The sequence below is a fragment of the Melozone crissalis genome, unplaced genomic scaffold (assembly GCF_028551555.1).
Source record: "Melozone crissalis strain CALT ecotype California unplaced genomic scaffold, PUWL_Pcris_2 ptg000016l_1, whole genome shotgun sequence".
NCBI classification, from domain to species: Eukaryota; Metazoa; Chordata; class Aves; order Passeriformes; family Passerellidae; genus Melozone; species Melozone crissalis.
In genome coordinates this window covers 52,218,043-52,239,113 of record NW_026535794.1, presented here as the reverse complement: position 1 = coordinate 52,239,113, position 21,071 = coordinate 52,218,043, and the positions used below count along the sequence as shown (strand labels likewise).

Genomic DNA, 21,071 nt, shown 5'->3' with positions numbered 1-21,071 from the left:
ATTTGTGACCCTTTGTGATATGGTTCACTTGATACAGTGGTATTCAGTCAAAGGCTGGACTTGATGATCTTGGACCTCTTTTCCTGCCTTAGTGATTCTATGATTCTGTGATGAGGTATTTATCCTCAGGGCTTTAGTTTTGGCAAAAAAGCTTTCTCCCATAATTAGATGTTGAGAACAGAAAAAAAATAAAAAAGGTATTATTTACTTCAAAACAAAATTTAACATTAATTACTTGAAAGTATATTACTCTAAATATTATATAATGAAATCACCCTGATAATCTGAATCCACTGCTCTGTAACTCTCATGTTACTTGTATATATATATATACACATGTATATATATGTCTCCATCCACAAGTGACTATCTGGGTTTCTTTTCCTTTTGTTTTTCATTTTGTCTTCTCTTGCAGAGCATAGACTGCACACATTCCAGACTGAAGTGGAAAAAAAAGGCAGAACTCATATCCATAATACTTCTCTTCTGCATACAGGAAAAATTCACAACCCTTTGCTGGATATTACTTCAATTAATTTCTACATTAGCTCAGTAATGCTTTAGTCAAACCATCTGAATGAAAAATCAGGCTGAAGAGAGAAGGTTTTCTTTTGCATGGTGATGGCTACATTTATAGATGTGAACATCCACCTGATGTTCCCAGGAGACAAGGTGCTAAAAAAACAGGCTCCTTTAGAAAGATGTGAAAAATTACACACTTTGCTTTGTACAGCATAATTTTCTAAACCTTTCTAAATTTCAAGTTGAAATATTTTAGGTGTAAAGTCATGACAAGGAAGTTCAAGGCAAACAGGATCTTGAAATTTTGGTTAGAACACAACAGGCTAACAATCACAATGACCAATCAAGTTACAAATTAGGACATCAGTCGACTCCCCCCCCCAAAAAGTGGCATTTCCTTCAGGATAAAATAAAACCTGCCAATACTGGATATTGTTAGTAAAATGTGCAAAGATGTTTCTCTCACCTTCTTTTCCCATTACCCTGTATATAAATGTTATGTAGTAACATAAAAGCCACAAAGTTATAATGACAGCCATAAGAATTCCGGAACCTTATGCTCCTGCCAGCTGCTACTGTATCTGCAGCTCAAGAAAGAGACATTACAGTCTTTAGAAAGCACCATCAAGTGGCTATTATACTGTAGTTTTACCTTTCAAGTCGGTGATGCAACATGCCAGGAAGGTATTGATGGAACTTCCAAACTGCAGTTTCAGTCTAAAACTGATTCACATAAAAACCACAGCTCTAAAAGCAAACATGGGCTAGTCAAAAGCCTGGTTCGTGGCTATATTCTGCCCAAAAGCATTCCTTTTGAGCCAGCAGAGATTATATACACCAGAGAAGATACAAATGGGATGAATTTGAAGAGAATTAAAAGTAATTTAATTCTTAAAGAGGGCGTAAGGAAAACAGTGAGGAGTTTCCACCTGTCAGGTGAGATGCTATGAATGCACTTATGGTCAACAACCACAGCTTAACAAGAGCATTTAATGAAAAAGCAGCAGACAACTGCTTTCAGGTAGATGAACCACTACTCTTACAGGTTCAGACCTAAAGCAGTCTCATAGCTTCATACTCTGGGACACGTGCATTTACTTACGAGCCTTTGGCAGGGAAGCAACAACTGCACCAGTTTAAAAAAAGCCCAAACAAAACCAACCAAAGGAACCCAAACACTTTCCCTTCTTAAAGAGTCTGAACATTCAGGAGAGTGTATGAAGGGAAGTCATCTTGGTTTTTTCCTTGAGAACCCACACTTCCATAAACCCACTTCTACTGGTGCCTGCAGATCTACCATACCACCTTTAGAAACCCCAATTAGAAAGCAGATTTTCAAGTAAAGGGGAAAAGTCCTACTCTGAAACCTTTGTAGCCAAAGGCCATTAAAATGCCAAGGCAGACTCTCAATTGCCAACTGAGTTTGACAATTTAGCAAGCAATCGAAGGCTGTATTTTACAGCATCTCTAGCAAAAAGAGCCTAGAGATGGTAAAAAACATGTTGCTGGCTAGATGTTTTCAGCAGAGATCAACACATATTATTGCCACAGTACAGGTGGTACATTGTACAAGGGAATACTCTCTGATGAAGGGCATATAATTCTAGTCCTCTGTCTAAGAAAGGATAATTTCAATTTAAAAGAAAAATCCCTAATCTGGGTAGAGGACAAAACAGCTTGGAGAGAAGCCCATACGGAAGAACATATTTGTGCTCTCAGGAGGGCTCTACAGGTCAAAAAACCACAAAAGCAGCCACTGTTGTCATCCCAAGGATTTATCTTGCTAGGACACTGACACAGGACCCTTAGGCAATGGTCCATAAGAGGTATTTAGGAAAGAATTTTAAAAGACCAGGCAATATGGAGCAGTATTATTCTCAGCACACCCTTCCTCAAAAACCTGCAGCTTAGGGATTTCTTGAAGTGGAGACTATATCACTGTTTGCTGTGGTTCACAGTATTCTGTGGCAGTGCTTTCCAAAGCCCAGCTGAGCCTTGTGCAGTGGAGTATGGCTGGGCATCACACAGCATGCCTCCTTGAAGGAGCAAAGACTTGAACCACATGGATCATGGACCTAAATTTCCCTCTAGGAATCCCCAACTCAAGATAATTTCTGTTCTTGGGTAATGAGTTATCTCAAAGGCTACCTGAGAATATGCTGGTGCTCTCACCCTGGTAACTAATGGTTAAGGTTCTGTTGAAGTGAAGACCAAATACTATGCTTGGCTTTTCAGCAAACCAATTTGAGCTCAATTTTTACACCTAGATACCCTCTTTATGTTCAGGGATGGACATGCACAAAATGAGCAACAGCTGACCATATATTCTAAAAGAAAGGCAGAGTTCCTAAATATGATTTTCTTAGATACACTTTGAAAATATTGACTATGCGCAATAATATTACAAATATATAAAAAACCCTCTAAATATGAAAGAATTCATTTGTTTGTCATAATTTATTTCTATCATGATAACAAAATAATCCCAAAACCAAGGATACGCAGATTCCTACCTTCTGATTAACTTCACTTACAATTTTGGATGAGAAAAATGCTCTGCACCTCAGTTTCTTCAATCAAGAGGTGGGGAATGGAGCAGCTTCTCACAAAGAAATTCTTTCCACACCAGGCAGTGCACTCACTATTGGTAAAGTGCCTGTAGTGTTGGCTGGTGGCAGGTGCTATGTAAGTGCAATGAATTACTTATGTTTCTCCACTTCCTCCTCTGCAAAGGAGGAAACTTGTCATTCCTCCTTTTATGAGCAAATGCAGCTGGGAGCTAAACACTCTGGTGACTCCAACTGACTGATTTGGTAGTGTTTATGTAAGTAAGCAGCAAGAGGCACTAAATCAGAGCATAAACAAATCTTAGGCTAAATGTGCAGATGAAAACCTAATACATACTAAAAACTGTATGTTCCTGAAATTAGTATTCAGTTGGTAAAGATCCAAATTTTATTTTCCTGTTTAATTTTCAAATAATTTCAGTACTAAAGTATAACTGCAGACTGCATGGGGAAAAAATACTGTAATGGTTATTTCCCCCAAATTTAGAAACCATCTGTTTTGAAGTTCTGTTTGGCTAAGCAAATTACAGGATTCACAGACCAGCTAAGTAGTTAAACACAGAATACCTTTTCTTCAGTGCAGGAGAAAAATGTCTTTAGCTGAGCTGTTTTGCATGGCACCTCCAATTTATCCCTTTTCAGTTCTCCCTGACATCTGTGTCGTGGTGCCAGGGCAATGATCACATCGGGGTGCTCCACAAAGGTTAACACAGACAACAGCCTGGCAGCATTTCATGTGTAAGGAAACAGGACTACCATTTCTCTTGCATCTAAAAAGGTCAACAGAACACAACCTAATTCCCTTCTTTTGTACAAGCCCAAGGGCAGGCACATGACAGAAAAGATGGCAAGTTCATTGTTCTACAACACCTCAGGAAAAGTAACAGACAGATTTGTGAAGTGAACGGAGCAGGGAGTAGAGGCTGCTAATGATCTGGGCCTTTTATTTGGTAATATCCTGCTTATTTTTTGACTCAGTGAATAGAAATTTATGCAGAATGAAGACTTAGCCTGTAATTTAATTACCACAGGTTACTTTTTGCATTGTACAGTACACAAAGAGCTGATATTAAACTCAAGCTGCTGCAATAATATTCCCTTTCAATTAATGTAACTAAAAAATGTTGTCACTGTGATTAATAATTAGCAAATGGCAGGTGATAAACCAAATAGAATTATAGCACCATTAACAGTGCACAAACTTCTTATCCCATCCTGTTTTTCTAGAGACATGTATATTTGTCTCCTTGTACCCATGAACTTCCAGTGATCCAAACACACTTTTCTGTCCCAAATAGCTCCTACAATGTGGGTGTAACACAGTCACTCTGTGGCTGTCAAATAATGCATTACAAATGTCTCATTGATCCACAGGAGACAGGACACTGGGAAGTTGTGAAAGAAGGCAGAAGCCATGGGAAGCAATAGAAAAATGAAGAGAAATGGCATCTCCTCTTTTGAGCAGGGGATCAGGGGGTCTTCCACACCAAAAGCCATCATTCAACAGAGCTCACCCTCCCCATCTCTACTTTTAGGCTCTCTCCTGTAAACCTTGTATCCAGGCTCTGGATGTCAGCTGGCAGATGTTTGGTGCTCAGCCCGATGATACCAACGGCAAAGGGCACCAGTTCCTCAGGTAACAACTCTGTATTGGCCCTACAACACTGGCCCTCTGTACTCTTAAAAGCACTATAATTTGAATTCATATTTCACCCATCATCAATTTTCCTCCAGACTCCATCCTCACTGAGTAAAAAGTGTTTACAACAGTATATAATGATAAACATATAAAGCCATCATCAATCATTTATCAGTTACAATTACTATTTGCATCTGTTTATCTAATCACAGTCTGCAGTAACTGCTGCACTTATGCAGTTCAAAACTGCTTTAAAGATGGAAATGTTGAGGATAACTACTACATAATTAACTTCACATTTTGTAGCACTCTGTTAACTCATATTTCTATCCCTTTTCAGTTTTAATGTATATTAAATAAAAGGAATTATTATTTGCATACACCCCCATTCACCTACACAGTCACATGTGCTGACTGTGACAGTGCAGGTGACAAATGGCAGACTAGTCTCATAAACTCTGTTTAATGTGTGACTTCAGCTGTCTCAGACACTCAGACTCCCAGTACATCTCTGCTGCTACTTTAAATTCACTGAATTTCACATGTAACTATGTAAGAAAACAAGGACCTTTCTCTTTTTCCCTCTCCCTCTTCAGCTGTGCAAGATCATCTGCCAAAAAATTATTTTGTCTCAGCCCTGGATGTCAGAATCCATTCTCAGCCCTCCCTTCCCATTTCTGTGTTTCAAACTCACTAATTTGGAGGTGGCAAAAAGTGGGTCCTGAGCTAGGTTAAAGATCAGATAACTTGCCATGTTCAGGAGCCAAAAGAGGACAGACAAACAGTTTTTTTGGCAGTGACCACAATAACTTAATTTGCTATGTTAGGTAGATAATGGATTCCTGAGAGTGGAAGGTGTAATACTTTGGTGTTCTTTCACTTCTTCTGTCTTTAAAAATAAATCCAGTTTTCTGCATCAAAATTAACATTTATCTGAAGATCACTCTGAAGACTTTGAGCGTTTAATCCAACTCTTCTTGCACTGTCATTTTAAGCAGTGAACCATGCAAACACACAACCACTGCTTGACAGCTTTCTCTACAGCATCTGCTTGGGTAACAATATGGGAAGACCCGCTGCCCTTGACCCCCACATTTAAAATTACTCTAAACAGAGAGAACAGTTGACAAGGTGCCTTAACATACTTCATGTTCACACAACATGATCACAGATGGACTTTTTCCTCTCTGGCCCCTTTCCTCCTTTTTCCACCTCTGCCTGCCTGTCAGACTGCTGTGGTAGGCCATGTGATTGCCAGGAAGGTTGACTGCAGATGCAGCATTTCTAGAAATAGTTGTATTTTAAAAAAGACAGCCCCCCTGCCCCAACAATATAGGCTTCTGAGAGAAAGTTAAGAGGGGCTATTGTTGCTGAAGCCTGGCCCATGGATATTGCTGATTACGACCAAAACAGACGAGAGCACAAACCTCTCTCATCCTCATGCTCCAATGCTGCCAGCATATGACAAAAACTCCATGTACACTCTCTAGCCATTAATGCCAACTGGCCTGGGACAAAAAAAAAAAAAAAGAAAGAAAGAATAAAACCCCATCAACAACAACCCAACCAAAATCCCCCAAATAATGTAAGATGTGCAGGTTACATAGCCTGCTCTGTAGATGGCACTGTATGTTAAACAATGATTTTCTTCTTTTTCCACAGTACCATTTCTGAAGATAATAATCCAGATGCAGTCTCTTACAGAACATGCATTTATTTTAAATCAGGAATCATTCCATGGTAATAGCTTTCAACTGTAACTCCTGAAGTCACCTCCCATTTGCAATTAATTATGTTTACCCCTGTAGTATGTGACTACCAGGGAGGACAGAGACCCTGTGTAGTCCCTACCCCAAAGAGTTAACAAGATAAGAGTAGGACAAGTGAGGCAGTGTATTACTGAGACATAATGATGTATTCCAGCCACACTACTGGATCCCCAGCCTGGTGTGCTACCCACTGAGTCAGCAAGTGGTGCTGTGCCATGATAACAATATAAGTTTTTGGGTTGATTTTTTTTTGTTTGCTTGTGGATTTGTTAGTTTTTTTAAGAGACTATCTTCATTATTTGTAACTTTTAAAGAATTTGTTGAAACTGGCATGAGAGCAGAGAGAACACAAAATTGGCAAGAGAAACTCAGGAAGCAAGGGTACAAAATCCAGACTGACAAACATGTAGGGAATCATTAGTCTGGGAAGTTAGAGAATGGCATAAGCTGGAAAGAGTGAATCTCTCAACAGTCAATAAAATTCTTTTGAGATTCTGTCAGCTGGGACAGTAAAGTAATTATGGTATTAAAAGGAACACAAGCTAATTTACAAATTCACTGACAACAATGTTTTCTTGAGATATTTGGGATGTAAAATTAATTGCCAGCAGCAGAGCTCTCAAAAATCCAAGAAAAGTATTAAATGGTCCAGAACTATGCTAATATAAACACACAGGCTAAAAAAGGCAGCAGCAAAAGCAAAGTGGCACACACAAGCTCTGAATAACCAACCAACCTTCCTACTGTACACTGCAAATGAGCAGCGTAAATCTCTACAGCAGCTCACAACAGAAAGCTCTCTTTCAGGATGTTGCCAGCTTTTGTTGATTTGCACTCACCAAAGGAAGAGTTTGGTGGCTTTTGGAATGTTAAAAGGTAAACATAACTACACTTCATATTTAAAAATAAATAATAAAAAAACCCCAACAGGAACAATACCAAATTATTCTAGTACAAAAAGATTTATGTCATAGTGTTTCACACTTTCTAGCCCTGAATATGATGGGGAAAGCACTCCCTGTTCCCAAGCAAGGGCCTTGTATTGGCTGCATACATGGTTTTAATGTGGATTGAAAATCTTGCTTCACATATGACAGAGAAAGATACAAAAAGTGTGACAAATTTGTATCATGGTTAAAAAAAAATATTAAAAAAACCCCTCATATCCTCTGTGGCTGATTTACTCCATCATGAGTGTTTGGTTCTCTTACAACTATACCAGACTTGCACCATATTCTAACATTTTTTGGCTATTTATGAAAAGTTTATGATGGTTTAAGGATTCTGGTAGGAATCCAGAAACCCTTTTCTCCAAAATTCTCACATAAAAAATTTACTTGATACATGGATTTGACAGCTGTACTGGTAGGAAACCACAACTGCTGAATTACAGGTAAAGAAACCAGATGAGAGAAATATTTCAAAGTCATTTGTCTTTCCATGTCTTCATACTTTGCCCAGGCATTCAACAGTAAAATCAGGAGGAATTTGTGTAAATTATTACAGTCCACCATCAATACATAAAAAATGAGCAGAACTAAAAAAGGGAGCTTTATAGCATTGGTGAGTGAGAAGAGAGATTAGAATAGGTACAAGCCCAGGCAGCTAACCCTGGAATTTGAGATTAAAGTCAGTACCATCTTATTTTACATACAGAAAAGCCTTTCAGACATTTTTGAACTCCCACTTCAGAGTCTGACTCGTAGTAAGTATTTCTGCATATTTAACTCTACCCAGTGAATAATCCCCTTATATTCAATGCAAGTAGTAACATGTATAAAAATGCATGAATGCCTAAATCTTCTGATGAATTCAGGGCTTAAGTAACTCTAGTAAGGAAGGGACAGAGGCACTTCCAGATTAAAATATTAATATTAAAGTCAGTGTGCAATTGTCCCATTAATTCCACAAGCTCGGTATTAAGCTCTAAGATTTTCATAAAACATGAATTCTTCAACATACACTGGATATACAGCCTAGAGAACTGTGTTTACAAGGGTTTTAGAATGATTACTAGGGGATAAATCTGGAAAATGTACTCTATTTGTGCTGGTCAAAACTATTCATAAATTTGACAGGTCAAATGAAGCTCATCTTGTTAAAACCTCTTAAATCATATAATGAATTGCTTCCACACCAGACACACTTGACCCAGCTTACACATGATTTAGATCACATGTTTAAAATTAAAGCTTTTCTATTATGGAACAAAAGAATGAAGTAGATAGGAGGAAAACATGGAATAATTAATTATTCTTTGAGTAGAAATGTGAAATGAATGGAAAATTAACTGTGCCTCAGTTTCAACTGACTAGACCCAATAGAACATCTACTATATCACATAATTATTATTAAACAATGATTGGAAATCTAACACCTGTTAAAAACAAGAATGTTAATATTTAAGCCATCATCATCCAGTTTCAAAATGCACAAAAGAAATAGCCTGATGAATGCTGATTCATTCATGCCAAAGCTTTAAGTCCTGTATGGAACTTTTGAAAGCATAATCCAGACTCATGAAATCAAAGCTTTCTATATTTGTGTCATTTCTCTTTTTAATTTGCTTTTTTTCCCCAGTTTGTTTTTATAAGCAAAACAAATGCTATCTCTCCAATTCTGCTTTAAATCAAGAAGCAAGCTCCTGATGAGTGTTCATGAAGCTGATTAGAAAATTGCCTTATAAACAGCATCATTAAGTGGCCTGTCAATCAGCAGTGATACAGTGGTGTTGCTGGTGCCTCAGTAAATTACAGCTATGCCCCATGCTTGGGAAACTTAAATGTACAATTCTGAGATTTCTTATTGGCAATTAGATGATAAATGCTGTGTTATAATGCTTAACAGCTTGAGAATATATTTATCACATACTGTAACTGCAGAAAACAGAAAAAAAAATAATTGAAGCAGAGTTTCTTAAGATGCTGTTAAAAAGGAATCCCCAAAGTTGAACCGAAAGCTCATAAAAGAGGAGCCTTTTTCAGATTTTTCAGGAGTGATGCCATAGAAAAGCTATACAGATTGTAGGATCTCTTGGCATTCCACCTCCATTTATTTGTATTTACTGTTTGGTTTATGACATGAATCACCACTTAAAATATACTAGAAGTACTTGAAATTTTTGGAAGATTTAGGTTTTTTTCATATTAAATACAAGGAAAAGCTTCAAAATGTAAACAACAGGAAAGTCTGTTGCCACATGCTGACCTAAACTTCTATAGATAGGACATGCTACTTGTCAATTGTATATGAATCCACATTGACCTGGAAATAATACACATGGAAGACAAGTCTTAAGAAATGCTGAGGCTGCAAAGTCATGGACTTGAGAGCAAGGGGATGCAAGAATTAATGTTTGCCTGTGCAATTTTAATGCAGTTTCTTTGGCCTTCATCCTTTAACTACACAGTCCCATTAACCAAGCAGGCCAGATTAATTTTGGCAAATGGTATTCTCTTAACTGACACCCTCTGAGTTGTAATTAATCATGGTGCCCTTATGCCTTATTTACTGTATAAACTGCATTGAATGCATGCATGCTGAATTCCTCAAGGGTTTGTGTTGCTCATTATGATAGAATTGATGATACCGTTGGCACATGTGAAACTGTTCAAGAGCAATGACACCACAGACATATTAACATCTTATGTAGTATCTTAAAGATGATAGTACAGCTTTCATTTTGGAGTATCCTGTGCTTTACAGAACCAAGGCAGAGCTCTCAGGAATGTCAGGGTGCTGAAAAAGCAGCTTGAGTGCTAAGAGAAATGAAGAGCTAACTTGCAAGTAGATAAAGTACCTGCATACAGTAAACACTCCAGACAATCAGCTGCCTGAACCAAAAGAAAATCAGCAGCGCTTCACCTTATTCCTCCCAGGTGTGTCTGTTCCTGCAGGGGGAAAAGCTGAGGTTGTACATACCTGCACTGTCTACTGTGACTGCAGATTTATTCCTAGAGAACACACCTGGGAGCTGAGTGATGCCAGTGTCTCAAATCTGTAAGTACCATGACATCCAAACACTAATTAATTTTATTTCTCTGTTTCTGGTTTTTCCTTCGTTTCAGTCTTGAATTTATATCCATAGGAGTGCAAGTTGTTTTCAAATCAAATGTCTAATGCCATCTTTTGCTGTTGGATCAATACCTAGGCAGGTCCTAGGGACACTTGGATGCATCACTTGAGCTTTCCAGTTTACTGACAGTAGAAGTAGGTTATAATGCCTGGACAGCAGTGGAAAATGAGGGAGATCACAAACAGCAGAGAAATAACAAGACAGAAATTTTGGTCTCAATTCAGTTCCTCAAAAAGGAAGACATCACCAGTCTACTTAAAACATCCCCATTCTCATTTTCTCAATCTCTGTATTCACATCTTTGCCTATTTTGATGCTATCTGCCTTTTCTCCAAAACATGTTTCTAATCCTGAATGGAATCTCTCATTGCTATTCTGCCACTTTCTCTTTTTCCTTCCCCTTGACTTGGCTTGACTCCCCACTGCCATATGAATTTACAGCCCCAAAGAAGTCACAGCTGCTTCTATGGCAAGACATAGAATCATCTATCAAAAAATTTGTGTTTCCCAACTCACCTGAAAACAACAGCTTTGCTTAGTGATGGGTAATTGGTATGTCTAAAATTAATAGTTCCACAGCACACTCACTACAGTCAGTTGTTAATGGCTTATTAATTACACATCAGGATGCCATAGACAACTTACAGCCAAAATGTAAGTTTTTACAACACGCAACAAAAGTCAGTGATGACATCCACCAGATTTTCATCCTCTATGGAACTTGATATAACAGCAGGAAAGAAACACCTTTTCCACAAACATCTAGAGCCAAAAACTGGGAGAGAGCAGTGATCCCTCAGATACAACATGCAAAATGTTTACAAAGGGAACAGTGAATGAAGAATTGAGACACTATAGAAGAGATATCCAGGACTGTTTGCCATTAGGGTACAGGAATAGATCACTGCAGAGAAAATAATTTCCTTCAGTGTCATATTTTTGGGAAGAAGAGATCAATCACATACACTAGTATGTACTAAAAATGTAAACAGAACCAAAAGGTCTACAAACAAATTGCAAAGGAGGAGTCAATGCTTAGTGGCAATGCTTACCTACTTGAACAACCCCCCAAAAATCTAAATAGCACACATTCATTAACTGAGTTGTCACAGACAAACACATTTCATTTTTTAATTCTGGAATACTCTAGCCAGATGTGATTGATTTGTCCTCCTACTGGTCCTTGCCCTTTTGTGGTTCTGCAGACATCAGAAACTGGCAATAACTCACCACATGCCGCAGAGAGCTTTTTTGTTTTTGGAAATCTCCAGGCAGCGTGACATTTACATTTAATATGGCTGGTTCTGGGCATTTAAGGATGAAAACAATTAAACTATATTTGCAAGGGATGTGACAAACGGGCATTTGTACTCTGGCCAATTTTTCACTGACTTTCATTGAAGTACACCAGCTTTGAAAGTTCCAGCTTTGACTCTGCTGTTGTCTGATTTCCCAGTATCCATGTGGGCAGGCTGACTGATGAGAATGCCTTTAGGGTTAAATGTCATCACTGTAAACTATGAGGTCTCTTTCTTGGACAAATTCAGCACTCACACTCACTGATGACAATTCAGTCAGTGCAGAAATCCACAGAGATAATTTGCACCCTCACCAATCTAAAAGGTGGCTTTCTGGCTCTCTGCAGATCTCCCTCTTGCTCAGAAAGGTGTTCTGACTTTACAACAGGCATCCTTCAGTAGCAGCAGGTTGCTTAGAGAGATAGTCAGAGAGATAGTCAGTGGGATCCCTTGTGAAACTGCTCTCATGGACAGGGGAGCAGAGCAGAGTTGGCAGATCTTCAAGGAAGTCTTCCATAGAGCATAAGAGCTGGCAATCCCCAGGAGCAAAAAATCAGGCAGGGAAAACAAGAGATGGACATGGCTGAGTAGGGAAGTGCTGGTCAAATTAAAGGGAAAGAAGTAAATGCACAGGCAGTGGAAACAAGGACAGGAAACCTGGGAAGAAAACAGAGCTGAAATACAGCTGAGGAACGACAAGGGAAGCTAAACTTGGCAAGGGATGCAAGGAATTACAGAAAGGGCTTCCACAGGTCTGTTAACCAGAAAAGGAAGGTCAAAGAAGGTGCATCCCTCCCCAATAAACAGTGGTGGAACACTGGTAACAATGGATGAGGAGAGGGCTGAGGTACTCAACACCTCTTTTACCTCAGTCTTTGTGTCAATCTCTCTTCCCACTCTTCTTGAGTGGATGGACAGCAGGATGAGGACTGGGAGACAAAGTACTTCCCGCTGTAAGTAACGACAGGATTCATGACTGTCTAAGGAGCCTGAATCTACATAAGTCTACAGGACCTGAAGAGACATATCCCAGAGTCCTGAGGGAATTGGCTGATGTAGTTGCCCAGCCACTCTCCATGATATTTGAAAAATTCTGGCAGTCAGGTGAGGTCCCAGGTGACTGGAAAAAGGGAAACATTGTACCTCCCTTTAAAAATGTAGGAAGTAGGACTCTAGGCACTACTGACCTGTCAGCCTCACCTCTGTGCCTGTGAAGATCATGGAACAGATCCTCCTAGAAGCCATGCTGGGGCACATGGAGGACAAGGAGTTGATTTGATACAGCCAGCACAGCTCCACCAAGGGCAAGTCCTGCCTGAGCAACTCAGTGGTCTTCTATGATGAGGTGACACCAGTGGAGAAGGCTCCCCAGAGAAGTGGTTAAGGCTACAGATGTCATTTATCTGTAAATGTCTTGGACATAGTTCCCCACAACATCCTTCTCTCCAAACTGGAGAGGGATGGATTTGATGGGTGGACTGTTAGGTGGATAAGGAATTGGTTGGACAGGCACATTCAGAGGGTGGTGGTCAGTGACTCAGAGTCTCAATGGACATCAGTGACAAGTGATGTCACTCAGGGATCCCTATTGCAACCTTTGCTATTTAATGTCTTCATTAATGATGTAGATGAAAGTACTAAGTGCATCCTCTGCGAAATTACAGATGACACCAAGCTGAGTGGTGCAGTTGACACAGCTCAGTAATGGGATGTCATCCAGAGGAACCTAATTATAGCTTTCCAGTAGAAGCCTACAAGAAAGTGAAGAGAGACTTTTTCCAGTGTCATGCAGTTAAAAAATTACTTGGACAACACTCTCAGGCATGGTGTGATTCTTTGGGTCATCCTGTGCAGGGCCAGGAGCTGGATTTGATGATCCTGATGGGTCCATTCCAACTCAGCACATTCTATTATGATTCAAAATGTCTTCAGTTTACTTCAGGATGGTAATACCATTACTCAGGTAATGGTAATTGCAATGATAATAATTAGTCAGGTTTTGGAGGGTCATCTACTCTGTGTACAGCTGTGCTGAAGTCTCTCTGGGACTCTTCTATTCTACTTTTTATTCCACTCCTTCCTAGCAATTATTACCTATTACTGCTGCATAGAAGGAACATATATACATTCTCTATATTCCATTAAGGATGGCTTTCCAGCTGAGCTAAAATTACCACTGGAAGTGGTTTGAGCTAGTTTAGAACTAAGGTACTCATAGGAATTTTTCTGTAAGAGTCCCACAGTAATAGTGTTGCTCCAACAGTGTGATCTAGAAAAGCATGTCTGCTTATCACCTTAAAGCAGCCTTTCCTAACTGAATGCCAGGGACCTGCTACCTTGCTAAAGAGGAGCTGGATCTGAATCTCTCTCCCACTAATTCCAAGCATTTATTGAACCATGTGGAAATGAATTGAATGTGTGACCTCAAATCCCCATTTCAAGCCTTTTCACAAAGTCTGACTGAGTTTTCAAGCTGCTGTTCAGCAAAAAATGCAAATACAGGCTTAGAGGCCCAGCACAACTGAGCTCTGTGTTCATCAGTCATTTAATGTACACCAAATGGTCTTTGTGGTTCAAAATAATTTTATGCAATGCTAAGCAAGGCCCTCGTTGTTTTTGCTGACTTGCAGTAAGCCAGTGGGATGCCAGGCTACCACCATCAGAACATCTGCTCCATTGGAAAAGGATTTCAGCAGGCCATGCCTTGTAATAAATGATATGACCCTGGCAGGCTGACAGCAGCACTCCTGGGGGCAAACAGCTTGCCAAAGGTCAAAGCCACCCAATGCTTTGGGACCAGCAGCATCATTTCTGTCCACTCCACCCCTACCCAGAGTCTTCATGCTGCAATGGATAAGTGAAAAAATACATCACTGATAATATATCTTCTGCCAGTAAAGAACAAGGGAAGGGAGGGAAAGAGAGGAAAGCTGAGGAGAATGGGAATCCAGCTGTGAAGCTATTTACTCTGCCACTGAAAACAAAGCTATTCCCAGAAGCACCACTTAGTTTGCCTCACTCAGAACTGGGGTAGCAAAATGTGTGATATAAACTATTTCAGTTATGAAACAGGCTAGAGAGTGCTTATACAAACAGCCTCACTAGCACAGATACCTGCCCATTTTAATTTACAACCTTTCCCAGAACAGCCCCGACCCTCTTTTTTTTCTTTTTTAAAAGAAGTTACTAATTTTCTTTCATCTTTTAGACTATGAATTCTCCGAAAACACAAACCACAACAGCTTTTGTAAACTTTTTGCTCAATTCACAATGCAACATCAATAAAACCCCAGTGAAGTATAAAATAATGCAAATATTTCAATTTTACTAACAATGTAAGCAGCATCAAAAATATTTGGGATCCTGTTCATCTACCTGTGACATTAGCAGTCAGTGGATGCTCTGTTAGAGAAAGGCCTTGCTCCCATTGTTATTGCTATTGCCTTTTGAAGTGAAATGACAGTGGCACTCTTTTGAATGGCAGCATTTTACAGCAATTTAACTTCCTGCCTAAGGAAGGCAAACTGGCATGAAAATTATCTGGAAAGCACAATCACATATACACCGAGTTTACACAGATAAATAGGTAGGTTGATATAGATACATACACACACACACACATACATACACACACATATATGCTGGCATTTTCAGTACAGGCATCACATACAGCACTACCAAAGGCCATAAGGATGAAGAATAAATTACTTGGCAAGATTATTTTCTAAAGTAATTTCACAGAAAAGGAATCATCTCCTAAAAAAGCCTACCATTACCCTCCAACCTCTTCTTTGATGAGCACTGCAGCTGATTTCTGCCTTCATTTTTATTTACTTTCCATGAAAGCACCACTGAGGACCTAATGAAGAATGCTGGTAGTTCTGGCATTATTAGATTTTTTGTTATTTATTTATTAGACATGAGAGCTGTTATCAGCAAGCAGTCAGGTGAGTCAAATCAGACAAAGCATTATCTGATTCCTGTGCTGTAAATCAGATTTTAATAGAGAAAAGATCAGTATCCTTTTGGGAATGGAAAGAATATGTTTATAATGTGTTCTGAGTATGTGTCACACAATAGCAAGCATGAATAAAAATATTTTTTCTAATCAATTTTCCACTTTCTTCTCCAAGTTCTTTCACCCATAAGATGAGAACTCAAATAAATGAAAATTCTGTTTGTGGCAAGTGCTAGCAAATAACGAAGATAAGCATGCACAAAAGCACGCATACATGCTGCATTCTCAAACAGACATACAAAAATTACTGAATTCTGTACTATTAAAAGCCATCATTGTTTCTCTGCTAGCAGAATAATTTAAAGATTTTGGGTTTATCTAATTCAGCCACTGAAATGAGACCTTTGGTAGATTATTCTTAACCTGATTATAGCTTTTGTCCTAGGTATTTATCCTTGTCTTTTTCCATTCAGAACCTATGAAGTATCATGACAGAATCTGTACACTGGAAAGAGATAAGGTTTGACTACCCCTTGAAGGCTTTAAAAATTTTAATTGGCAGAGTAATCTAGATATGCTCAGGCAGAAAATGATGTTAAACATCAAAAACCTTGATGCAAAGCCAGCTCTTTCTTGTACTGCAGTGTTATTTGATTTTTGATTTGCTAGAAATTACTGTTTGAAAAATGAGGGCTTCCCTACCACATAATGCATCACTGTTTGAACTAAAATTCCGAAATTAGTTTACTGCCCAGATACCTAAATATCCTGAGAGCTCAAAAATTGCTTTTTAAAACCCAACTTGTTAGGTCACATCCAATTAATTCCATAACAAACTTGAGGAATAGGCCTTTCATGTCATGCTCGGCTTAAAAATTTAATTCCTTTTATGATTTACACATGAAAATGAATTTATAACCACAAAAAATTATTCACTGAGGTTTGCAATATTTTTACTCGGAGGTTTACAAAGGTGTGTGCTCAGATTGCTGTTAATGAATGAACAGGTAAAGCTCTGCCATTGCCAGCCCTTAGCAGCAAGGCTGACATCCATATCACACTTCAGTTTCCATTCTTATTATTCTATTTCCTCCCACTTGATCCTCTGCTTCTCCATCCCAATTTACAGGAGGATTAATATTTTTTGAAGTAAGTGCAAAACTGCAGGCAGCATAGAAGTCCAGTAACACAATGGAAGTTAGCATCAAACTTTAACTATCAGAATGTAAATCCTATTTATTAGGGAAAAAAAATCCAACCAAGTCACAACTAACCACATGCTGTATTGGAGATACTGGTTTCACTTTTGGGAAATGTAATTGCACTTCAATTTTTTAATCAGTGTCTGAACAATAACCTAGTTCAATGGTTATTCTGCATTTGGATGAGTGAAAAGGTTAGCTTTAGTGGCTTGGGTAAGAGAGCAGTTTCAGGTTGTAATGGTCTTTATGTCTCAGATAGATTGAGGCTCTTCAAGGAAGACCAGCTCATTTTTTGGTTTTACATAGATATCTGTGATTAATATGGAGAAATGAATGAAAGAACTACAACCTGGGAGAAACATGACTACTGAGACTGAAAACAGACTGTAACAGGATGCAATGTATACATCACTAACAAAAACACTGTAAAGGTCTGCTCTCTTTCCTCCAGGAAAAGAACAGTAACAAGGACAGGGAGAAGCAGAGATGATGGTGTTAAGATGAAACAAGCAGGAAACAGTCACATAAATACTTTTTTGTCCCCCAGAAAAACAAACAAACAAAAAAAAGAGATGGAATTAACAGTATCAAAATCCTGGTGGGTCCATACGCAGTTATGACCAATGTTTAAGAATCTGATATCTCAACCCAACTCTAGAGAGAAAAAATATTTGCTCCATTTTATCTCCCCCCTGCATCCTCCTCCAGCTGGCACAGCTGACTTGCAATCCCTTTCTCTTTAGCTTTAGCAGATCAGGCAATCATAACTCAATAGTAACAAAGAAACAGACCAGACAGACCATCTTTAAAATCACCAACTTTCTAATGAGCAACTTGCAAATCTGAGGAAATTTACGGAATTAAGCTGAAAAAATTCTGTTGTATCTGAAAAATGGCTTTTTCAACTAATAAAAATCAGAAGAAAGGGCTGCAACCTCATTGCATCTACCACATTTTGATCCACACAGTAGCCTTTTACAATACAACACAGGATTCAGAGATGCTTCCTTCATTAACATGAGGCAATCTTGAGCTTCTTCTACCTCATTCTGAAGGAGAGAACATTTTCTGAGAAATTAGTACCTCAGTGCAATGAGTCACTGCAGTTGCTGGACAACAGAGATGAGAAGATGAAAATTCAGTATCATATATGTCAACCGTATTTATACATACAAATGAAAATATCTGACTCTTTTTCAAATTAAGGGAATGTCTCCCATGCAATATATTCAGCTTTTCCAATCCAGTTTAAAAGGACAGAAATGTTGCTAGCCAGACAGCCCTTCATCTGGCAATTCTCCCACAATCCAAAACTAATGCCATATTTATATATTTTATAGTTAATGAGCTACTAATGCCTACCACAACCTTAACTGCACGTGCTCAAGCTCTCAGTGGAACTAGCAGATGTTCTGCTGGCTGGCACAGTGGGTCACTCACAGTAATTCTTGGCCAGTGAAGGCACTGCACTGCAAATTGTGAGAACAGCATGCCCTTTCTGCATGGAATGGCTTTAAAGCCTGGACATGTCAATCAGACTGAGACTAGAGCCTCTCCATTACTGCTTTGCTCCCACTTAAGTTTTAATGAATGTTCATTGAAAATATCTCATTACTTCCCTGTGTAAATGCATCCCAAATGACTCCGTGTGGGAAGAAGAGGCAGGAGGATGAAAGTTGGTTTGATTCTTTGGGTTATAAAACCTCCTATCTCTACAGATAAATGTCCCTGTTCTAGATCAAATGGACTCTTTTCCACTTGAAAGTAAGAAAAAGGATCTATTCATTCAGGGTTGAGACATAGACAATATACACGAAGCAGTTCAGTCGAAGTGAGGTAGCTTTGCTAATCTGTATCCCGTTAGTATTTGTCTGTTGTATCTTTATGGCTTATAAGCAGGAGTTTAGACACTCATGGCTTCTTCTCCCTGGAGGGCAATGTATCAAGACGGTAATGTATCATGACCTCAACAAATGTTCTGTTTGAAGAGCACAATGACTCCCAAATGGAAAATGTGTTTCTGCCTGTGAGATCACAGGTTTAAACGTATTTCTCTAGCTTTTATTTTTGTAAAACCCCTTCATTTCTAGGAAAAAAAATGGCCTGGCAGGGATTCAATGCCATGCTTCACCTTCACACTTGTAAGGCCCTTCATGACTGGTGAAAGGCACTCCAAAGGCAGGGTGAGGAGCAGAGCAGAGCCCCTGTCCCACAGGCATCCCACTTACTGAGGTTCCACCTGAGGCCCGTGGTGGTCACACTCTCGCAGGAGCTCCCGATGGGGATGAGGCCGCACCAGGGGCCCTCCAGGCCTGTGTCCACGTGCAACTTGTGCTTGCCCTGCAAGACAGAAGTGTTTCTGCTGTCAGTGCCTGCCCAAATGGCATTTGATCCCAGACGATGCAAACAAAAGGGGAGGTGCTTGGGGACAGCCCCAGAATGTCCCCCAAGGGCTCAGGAATATTTGGTTGCAGCAGGAAGTCAGAACCTTGATGTTTACAGAGGGAGGAGAGGTGTGTGCTTAGGTTCCAGACCTTAGGGCTTTCAAAAGTCTGTTTCTAGGCTTTTCTAAGCAGAATCTAGCTTTGCTCATTCTTACCTGGCATTATTTGAACAGGTCATTCTGTCAAACCTAGGCTCTTTATTCCTGTGAAATGAAGGCATCCTGATCCATTCCCACATTTTTTCCTCATCTAAACAGCTGTGTTTCACTTCCTAAACAGTGCTAGTCAAAGCTTCACTGAAATGCTTCAATTATTTTGACAACATCTGTAAAATTTCATGTACTTCTCCAGGCATGTTCTCTACCCAGAAGGAGGAATACATGCAAAAATTTAACTAGGTGCTAGAGAAATGAACCTAAATATTTAGAGTAACCTGCTTACAATAAATAATGAAAAAAAAATGAAATTAAAACATTTTTTTACATCCAAGATAAATTCATCTAGTAAGTAAAACATTCATGGGATGCAGGAGAAGCAACAGCTATTAATGATCATATATTTGTGATAAATCTCTTCATTAGCACTTACAGCTCCTATGTGAACATCCCATGAACTGTTACAAGGAAGAGTAGAAACTGGAAATCTTTAACAGAATGAAAAGTGCTGAGTGTTACAGTTCTAGTAGAATCTGTGTTCTAAGAAAATAAGAAAGTGTTTGTGGAAACTTGTGGTGGTGTTTGCAGGGGTCCCAGGACAAGGGAAGAGATGAGAATCTTGACCCCATGTTTCAGAAGGCTGATTTATTATTTTATGATATATATTATATTAAAAGAAAATGATATATTAGAACTACACTAAAAGAATAGAAGAAAGATTTCATCAGAAGGCTAGCAAGGAATAGAAAGGAAAATGAATAACAAAAGCTCATGACTCTGAGAGAGTCCAAGCCAGCTGACTGTGATTGGCCATTAATTAAAAACAACCAACATGGACCAATCAGAGATGCACCTGTTGCATTCCACAGCAGCAGATAATTATTGGGGGTTTTTTTCCTCTAAGGCTTCTCAGCTTCTCAGGAGAAAAATCCTGGCAAAGGGATTTTTCAGAAAATATCATGGTGACAGAAACTAGCTACAAGAAAGCAGCAAATAAAAAGTAGTGACAAGATCAGTGGAGAAATCATCCTCTGGTCTCTTCTACACAGAAAATTTATTCCTTCAAATCAGCCTGGCCTTCATGTGGGAGAAGCTTCTTTGAAACAGAGGATTTTTTTTCATTTTATTTTATTCTCCTGTAGATGCAGGCAAGCAAAACTCTTGAGCACGTCTTTTACACACAAAATCTTCATCACTATAAATAAAATGAGATGTGCCTATTTATAAATATATGGACTGAAGTCCAATGATTATTCAGTGAACACTTTGTTAAGCAAGATAAATGAAAAACAGTTGAACCATAAAAGTCAACTAAATGTCCCAAGCAGCAAAAATAGTCCCACAAATTTTCTTAGGAGAATGCATTTTTAAGCTTTTTCTCCTGCCCTGTCCTACGCTCATTTCACATGCTCTTGCAAATACACAGTCACTAGTTAGAAAGT

At 39.0% G+C, this 21,071-nt stretch overlaps 1 protein-coding gene across 2 annotated transcripts in view; it reads right to left on the bottom strand.

The window, feature by feature from the left end:
* The window catches only part of TPK1 (thiamin pyrophosphokinase 1), a 302,876-nt gene that overhangs the window by 43,359 nt on the left and 238,446 nt on the right, over window positions 1–21,071 (bottom strand). For both annotated transcript variants that reach the window (XM_054273950.1, XM_054273951.1), the window contains one exon: window positions 19,259–19,370. In XM_054273950.1, coding sequence (XP_054129925.1) covers window positions 19,259–19,370 — 112 coding nt within the window. The remainder of the gene's footprint in view (window positions 1–19,258; window positions 19,371–21,071) is intronic.